The 9,313-nt window shown below is 32.5% G+C and overlaps 1 protein-coding gene across 1 annotated transcript; it reads right to left on the minus strand.

The window, feature by feature from the left end:
- Nucleotides 1–68: 68 nt before the first annotated feature.
- LOC127148824 (uncharacterized) lies at nt 69–662 on the minus strand. Its single transcript, XM_051083189.1, has one exon. It carries the CDS (start codon nt 660–662, stop codon nt 69–71), a length of 594 nt encoding a protein of 197 aa, XP_050939146.1.
- Between the last annotated feature and the right edge of the window lie 8,651 nt (nt 663–9,313).

Genomic DNA, 9,313 nt, shown 5'->3' on the forward strand with positions numbered 1-9,313 from the left:
GCGATCTCTACATGATTTTTTGCAATAGCTACGAAAGCTAATTGAAGTTGATGAGAGAAACAATGAATTTAAAATGCACATTCATTTTCTCTCAAAATTAATGTTTTCAATCCATTAAATTCTCCTTGCATATTGCTTGCTCCATCATAACCTTGTCCATGCAAACTTGTCATACTTAATCCATGTATAGAAAAGAATCCATCAATAGCTTCTTTAAGTGATAAAGAACTTGTATCGGTAACATGTACAATACCGACAAATCGCTCAATCACACACCCTTTGTCTACATATCTTAACACAATTGACATTTGCTCCTTTGAAGATATATCCTTCAACTCATCAATCAAAATTGAAAACAACTTATCACCAATATCTTGTATGATTGAATTGATAATTTCTACTGCAATACAATTCACAATATTTTTTTGGATGTCTGGTGCAGTCAATTTCAAGTTTTCTGGAGCATTTTTCAAAGAAACGGCTTCAATATCTTTATTATGGTTGCATAACCATTGTAGGAGTTCAAGAAAGTTACCTTGATTTTTTGAATCTTCAGTTTCATCATGTCCACGAAATGGAAGACCTTGTTGTAACAAAAATCGAGCACAATCAATTGTTGCACCTAATCGAATCCGATAGTCAATTCTTGTTTGATTAGACATCTTATTAAAAAATGTTGCAATTTGTTGTTTTTTATTTAAAAGTGCTTCACATTTGCCTCAAGCTTGGTTATGTGCACTTTTTGGTCCTCCAACATAAGTTTGCAATTTCTCCTTTTTCTTCCAATTTGAAAATCCTTCACTAAAAAAATGGTCACGTCCTGATTGTTCTCCAACTTCTTGTTTGAATAACTAACAACATAAACAATAGACAGCATCTTTTGAAATACTATATTCCAACCAATTAGGATATTCAGTAAACCAAATTGGATTAAATCTTCTTGACTGTGATCCGAATTTCTTCAACGGAAAAGTATGATTTCGAGGTTGGCAAGGTCTTTTTTGTAGATATGCTCTACGAACTTCATCACGAATATTACAATTGTAATCAAGAATTCTAATCCTTAGACTAGGATTTGCTGGTAAATCTTCTAATTTTACTTCAGTGATGGACCTTTCATTACTATTATTACTTTTCTTCAAAAGAGATGATGGTCTCATCAATTTTCTTTTAAAATATTTCTTCATTTAGATTTTCAATTGAATCTACAATAACATAACATGGTTACGAGAATAAATCAAGAAGATATTGACATATAACAACAATATTATAACTTAAACAACCCAACAAGTTTATTTAAGTTTCATAAATTATTTCAAGAGTTAATAAAATAGGTATAAAACAAATGGACTAATATAAAAAATAAGAATGACTTGAAATATTAAAACAAAATGCATAAAAATAAAATAACAAACTTAAAAAGAGAAGAAAACAAATACAAAGCTTACCTTGTAAATTAGGAGATAAAGTTGAACAAGAAGCTAGCGAAGAAGAAGTTGAAGAAGGAATTTTTAAAGCTAAAACAAACAATAAGAATGGTCTTAAATATTAAAATGAATTGTTGAAATTTTGGAATTATACATTCGAAAGTGAATACGTCCTAAAATAATGGCAAAGATAATGCAATAATTAATTATTAACAAAAACATTAAAAAAGTAACGGAAAATTATTTAAAAGATTCAAATTTCAAAGCTCACCAACCATTCCCTAAAATTATGGCAAATATAATGCAATGAGTTAAGTTTAGAATCAAAATAGCAAATCTTCCTAAAATCATGCCAAATACAATATGGTCTATCTTTAATTTTGCCAATCAACAGGAATTAAGGGAAACAAAAATAGAAGATTCACTGGAAGACAATCAACCGGAACGTTCATGGCCGTAAAAATATAAACTTCAACGAAATTTGAACATCTTTATTGTCTAAATTAATTTAGAAAAAGAACTAATCTTGCCTTCCTAACATTAGATTCATAAGATTATGCCATATACATTTTATTTCTTCGCCCTAGTCTACCATATTTTCGTAATACCCGACCAATACATCAAATTAAAACGTGATCGCTACACATGAAACAGATACTCGTATAATATATGAAACAATAATTTAATTTAATATTCATTCCCCCTATATACAATCTACCAGTGAAGACTGTATTCGATAAACGTGTTCCCTTTGAATTTTTTCTATGGCTTTACAAGGAATGAAGACCGTATTCGATGGTAGATGGATTGAGTCCTCCCGATATATTGACTATCTCCTCCTTGATGTATATGTTCCAGTTTCATCCTCGTTTCAAGAATTTGTAAATTGCATCCAACGTAGACTTTTTCCAAATTCAGAAGTTTCTATCTCTAGCTTGATCATTTACTGGAAAGATTGCAACAATTTGAACCTCATTCGGATTTTTGATGGGATGTGTCCTGGATTATGTTACTCATATCGTAATTTCCCGACAATGATCTACCTATTGTCGTTGACAATGTATCTGCTACTGATATTGGAAATACCCCGTATTTGAGTAGTGAATTACCTAGAACCGAAGAATCGCGTAGTGAAAATGTAATTATTGACCTTAATGCATTTGAATCATCTTATACTGGTATATTCATTAGAGTTGGATCAATGTTTAGGCAAAAATCAGTTTTGAAGAAAGCTATTTATATGCTCGTTTTGAATAATAGCTTTGAATTAGTTACTGTTAGGTCCAATCGTACATCATTCGATATTAGATGTAAAGATCCATCTTTCCCTTGGTATCTACGTGCTTCGGTATTAAAAAAAATGATATTTGGATAGTTTGTAAATTCACGGATACACATCAGTATCCTGTTGACGTCGTGAAGAATGATCACAAACAAGCAACATCCTGGATTGTATCTGAGTGTACGAAATTAATATTTAAAATGAATGACAAGACTCCATGTCGTCCTTCGGATGTTATAAATTTTATGAAGATTCACCACAGAGTGAATTTAAGCTATGATAAAGCTCGGAGAGGACGTGAAATTGCTTTGAATTCCATTAGGGGTACTCCGAAGGACTCGTATGCCATGTTGTCTGCTTTTTTGGATGCATTGATCTTGAAACAACCCAGGAATAAAAATCACAAATACTCTGTATTTTAACAAGTACCACAGGATCAATCTAGAAATACAATGTAATTCTAAACTACTTTACTTGACTGTTTTTAGGTACATATACGGCTGAAGAAGCAGATGATGAAGGTCGGTTTAAATTCTATTTCATTGCACTAGCTGCTTAATTGATGCATGAAACTATTGCGTATCAGTTATTTCCGTTGATGGTGCAGCCATGAAGAACAAATATCTTGGTACCCTCATCTTTGCTTGTACTATTGACGGGAATTCTCAAATTGTGCCACTAGCTTTTGCTGTCGTTGATTCAGAGAATGATTTGTCATGGGCATGGTTTTTTTGAAACCTTAAGGCCGTTTTTGGAGAACATAATGAAATGGTAATTGTGTCTGATGCTCACAAAAGTATAGAAAGTGGGTTTAATATCGTTTATGAAATAGCTGAACATGGATTACGTGCATTCCATTTGTTGAAGAACTTGAAAAAGAACCATAAATCACTTCGCATGGAGGACTCATTCAATAAATGTGCCAGAGCTTATACACCACTGGAATTTGAGTACTACATGAGGTAACTCGAACAACTATCTCCATCAATGAGGCATGAGTTGGAAGCAGTGGGAAGACACAGGTGGGCTAGGGCATTTTTTAGGAGAAAAAGATATCAGGTTATTACAACCAACATCTCTGAAAGTATGAATTCTACATTGAAAGAATAATGAGAATTGTCTGTAGTTGGACTTCTAGAATCAATTCGTAGTTTGGTTCAAAAATGGTTCTACGAACGTCGTACCAAATGGAGTTTCCAACGCACAGAACATTCAATAAATGCAGAAGATATGATTCGAGAATCTTTAAGGGAAAGTCGCTCAATGAATGTAAGTTATTTAATATTCAATAAATGCAATAAATGTCTATTCACTTGTTTGTAAATGATATTTGTTGTACTGTTTTGATAGATATATCCCGTAGACCAACATGAATTTGAAGTCCACCATCGTAAGGAACAATTTGTCATCAACATTTTAAATTGGACATGTTCATGTCGTCAATGGGACCTTGATTTGATCCCTTGTTCACATGCATGTATAGCATTGTCCACAAGGAATCTTAATCTCCATTTGTACACTGATAAGTTCTACTATGTCTTAAATTTGATAAACCTGTACAAGAAGGGAACGAAGTTCTAATTAGTTTATATTTCCTTTCTAATTGTCTATATTCATAGCTGTATTTTGTTATCAAGTGGGTTGAATGATTCGTTCAAATAAGATTGATCTTTTGTTCATTTAAATATAAAGTATTTCTTAGAATGTTGATGACTTAGGTATGTTGACTAAATACATTACATTGTATTTACCTATTTTAAATTCAACTATAGATATGTTCAAAATCCAATGTATTTCAACTTACTTAATAATGGTCAAATAAGCATGAATTGATAAGTTTTGTATATCTAAAAACAAATATTTTAGTTCAACAAAAAATTTATAAATTTAATATAAGTAATCCAATAAAACAACGAATATTCCAATATATTCTAGACCCCTAACAAAAAAGCTTAAAATGAATATATCAAGCTTGACTTAGATGCAGATCAAACGATGACCATTCTGAGGATGAATTCTCTTTATCCTTCCTTAGTGGAACTACTTTTTCTCTTAAAGCATCTATCCATATTCCCGTTGAAACTGGTGTAACCTCTCTATACTCTTTAGCATTTGATTTTTTCATTCCCAATCTTTCCTTTGTGGTGTTCAGCTAAAAAAAAAGAAAGTCCATTAATAGGATAACAAGTTATAAATTAGGTATAAATTAGATCATATGCTTACATGTTTTAAAATAACCCTCGCTACTGGTCTATTTTCCTTCATATTTGAAAGTCTATTATTATTCAACATTTTTCTTATAATCTACAAGTTATTGGCAAACAAGACTCTATATTAAGTATGTTATTACCATTTTGAAATGTTGAACCCATATTCATATTAGATATGTTATCACCTTGGCCATCTGTGGTCTATCTTTAATTTTGCTAAATGTTGGTTGCACATTCTTCAACATTCTTGGGGTTGAATTCAATGAACATTGACCTTGTGCATTCTTTAATATTTCTCAGGTATTAGATAAAGATACCATTCATATACAACAATTCACATCTTTCAGATACACTCGAATTGTTAGTCAACCGCACTTACATCCATTCACGTCCTTATAGGCCACATTTCAGATACACTCTAATTGTTATCTGAATTGTTTAAATACAATAGCCATACATTTATTCAATATTATACCTGTCCATTCATTAACTGATATTCATAATGATAAATGTTTCACAACAACCCATTCAATGATATTCATAATGATAAATGATATTCAATGATATCCATAATGAAAATTACCCAGAATAACACTATAATCAACATATACTATATAATTACCATAATTCATTACAAAAAACAGTGGCAACTTGTAGATAACCCAAATTTTTTTTTTCATATCATCGATTGACATACACTTCCTAATATGGTCAGCCTACTACCACAGTTAAAGGTACAAATTCAATGTAGTTTATATTATAGTCATTAAACTAATAGTCATTTAGTATAATAAACATACACACATCCAAAACTATACCGTTCTTCTCCTGTGTTCTTTTTTCTTGATCTCGTCATATATAACACTTTCATCGATTGACCGTATCAACCTATTTATCTCCTCATCTGTTTCCTCCGTGGCCTATTACAAGTATGTACATATATTAGTCTATAATATATATTATACACATCTTCAACAGTTTGATTTTTTTCTTTACCTTATACGTCGAAGAATCTTTATCTCCTGCTGTTGGTGGTGTCTCTGATTTTGCCACTTTAGATTGACCACCATCTTGTCCTCTCGAACTTTCTGCTCGACTTTCACCCATAAGCCGTTTTCCATCTTTGTCTTCATCGTCATCCCTTTTTTCAAGCACCGTTGGATTGCTTGAATCCAAGTTCAAATCTTCTACATCATCTTCTTCTTGGTCCTCCTTCACCTTGCCAAGGTAACGCCCTAGCTCCCTGCGCAACAAATACAAACCAAATACACTGTATTTGTTAAGATTTTGTTAGATGCACACAAATTATTAAAGTCTACACAACATGCTTACCATAAATTCATGGGTGTATTGGCCACCCAAAGAACTACATTGTTGGCTTCTTATTGCTTCTATTATTCCATTCATCTTCTGCCCTAGTTCTTCAAACCGATTATTCATTTTCAACTCTACACATTCAAGAAACTCAAGAATACCTTCCACACTTGTCTCCATCCTCTGTTGGCTATTCTCAAACTTCTCTACCATTTTCGTTAGAACATTAATCCCACTTGTAGAGGGCATGCCTCTATTTAGCGAAACATGGGCTATGTGGTCAGAATTTTTGGTCTTTCGAAGCTCATCTTCTGTTTCTTTGAGTATGTCTTTTTCTGTCTCGATGAATGGTGCAAAGTATGGCATTCCCACTTCAGTTGGGGTTGCGAGCATGGGGGACACTTCAAGCTATTTCAAAAAAGAACAAAATACTCTATAAACAAAACTATTATTAATATATAAACTACTACAAATTACGAGATTTACATACCGTTGGCGAATCAAAGACTTTTTGTTTTAAGTCTTTCCATTTGGGTTGTGTGTCAGCTGCCCAATTTATAATCTTAGGGACTTCATTGGAAATCCTTGTTGCAAAGAAGTTGGGTAGAGTACTTAATGTTGGGATTACCTCGTAAGCCCAAGCAAGAATGGAAAAAATAAACCCCCCTATCGAAATCCTTGTTTGCCCCTTGCTACAAATGATCCTATTCATGAAGTCCACTAAGAGTTTAAAAGTAACTCTACCCCATAGGTACCCATCAAATACTTCATCATCATCTACCATAATGATATGATCCCACTCTACACCTAGACATTCTTGCTTAGGGATCAAAAAACACTCAAGAAAGTACAATTTGACCATTTTTATCCTATCATCATCAGTTCCAGATGTACTTATATTGAACATAACGTTCAAGTACTGCCTTGTCACAGTTTTAAGATTTTCAAAATATACCCCTTTTAGCCGCCCACCACCCTTTATATCCTCATGCTTAATATCATGAATCTCATGGCATTTTAGGTCGGTTATAAGCGCAAATTCTCTCAAACCAAACCTCAGAACTCTTCCTCCAATTAGAAATTGAAGCTGATTAGTCGATTTGGGTTTGCACATTCGCTGAATAAGGTGCAACAACAATTGGGAGGATTGGTTTATTATGGAGAAGTTTAGAAAGTGCCCAAATATGCCCTCCCTAAACCTATTAATCAGCCTAACTCCAAGATTTTCCTTAATTTTGTCTATTACTGTGCTCTTAACGTGCAGATTGATTTTTAAAGGCTCGTTTCTCCTTTTAGAACACATTAAGTAGACCGAGTCCTAACATTGATTTGAAAAAATTATCAATAACCACACATATATCTATCACATTTAATTGATTAACACTAAAGATATATTGTAACTAGCACAAATTAATCTTAGACCGTGAATACATTCAATGTAACAGAACATGGTTTACATTCGTAATAAAAAAAATATTGTTTAATTGGATGCACCATATACACATATCTCATAATGAAATTCAACACTAAACCGATGAATACACTGTCAACATAAAACACAGTCAACATATATAATTGAATATACTATCAACATAAGATAACATACAACATATTCACAATTTTCATTCTCAATTTATACATACAGTGTAATTAACTACATCGCTTACAACCAAGTACCCTAAACATAAAAAATATTGAAGCCACAAATTCAAAACACATACAACAGAAGTACCATACAAAAAATTTGCAACACTACAAATACAGAGTATCTAAATGACTCACATACAACAGAAATACATACCTCAGATTTTTCCGACTTCATTGGGGCTTTTCTCTTCCTCCTTCTATCTTCTCTTGCCTTTTTTTCTTTTTTAATAGTCTTCACCTAGTTTATAAAACCAAAATTTGAGGTATGTATGTAAAATAACATACACCAAATGGAAATTATTTGCTTACTTTCTTTCCCTTTTCTGCAACCTTCTTTCTTTTCTTAGTATCCGTTGGTATTTCACTCGTTGATGAATTCGAATCTTCACCTATGTCGGTCTCCCCTTCCTCTTCTTCATCTTGTTCTTCTTCATCTTGTTTTTCTTCATCTTCTTTATCTTCATCTTGTTCATCTTCTTCTACTTCTTCATCTTCTTGTACTTTTTCCTCCTTTTCGCTTTCGCTTTTAGTATCTTCCTGTTTGTCAAAGTTATAATGAATTTATATACTACATAATTCATCCATAACAAAGGTTTGACTGTTATACCTTTCCTTCAACATCTTTTTTTTTTTTCCTTCTCATTTTCCTCTATAAACTCGCCTCCTCGAAACCTAAACATGGAACAATGTAAATAAAAGTTTTTTTTTAAACCTAACAGACCACAAGTCATTGGAGAATAAATCTACACTTTACCAAACTTTTGATCCTTCGTTTCTTCTGGACATTGACCTCGTCTTTTTTCGTTTTAGTCCTCACCTTCTTTTTTGAAGTTCCTGGACTCTCCCGCTTGCTCCCGGAGCCTTCTCACATTATATTTTCTGTTCTCTGATATGCATAGAAAAACCTATAAACATCTGGAACTTGTGTATAATTTAAAAAAACATGCATTTGTACCTCCTCAAAAGAACTCGACAGATTTTGAATTCTAGTTGCCAATGATTTTCTAGAACCGGTGATCCCCGCGACTCTTAACCGATCACTTGTTCTTGTTTTGACATCTCTCTTCCCCTTTTTCATCTTTATATTCTATACAATTTAAAAAAATTGATAAAGCAATATATATTTATATATAACCACACAACAAATCCCAAGTTATGCCCTTTATTTTAGGAAACATAAATTAAGGAAATAAATTATAAACACGACTTTCTATAAATTTAACATGACTTTCTATGCCGGTGGAAAGCGATTTGAAAATTTGTACTAATAGAAGAACACCGGTAAAGAACAAAAGAAATGCGGGTGGAAAGCCATTTGAAAATTTAAAAAATGTTAGAACCGGAGAAAATTTGAAGAGAATTTTGAGAACCCGATATTTTTTATCGATACATGCAGAAAACAGAAGAAAAATCCAAAGGTTGAAGAAGGAACA

This window comes from Cucumis melo, chromosome 4 (assembly GCF_025177605.1).
Source record: "Cucumis melo cultivar AY chromosome 4, USDA_Cmelo_AY_1.0, whole genome shotgun sequence".
Classification (NCBI taxonomy): Eukaryota; Viridiplantae; Streptophyta; class Magnoliopsida; order Cucurbitales; family Cucurbitaceae; genus Cucumis; species Cucumis melo.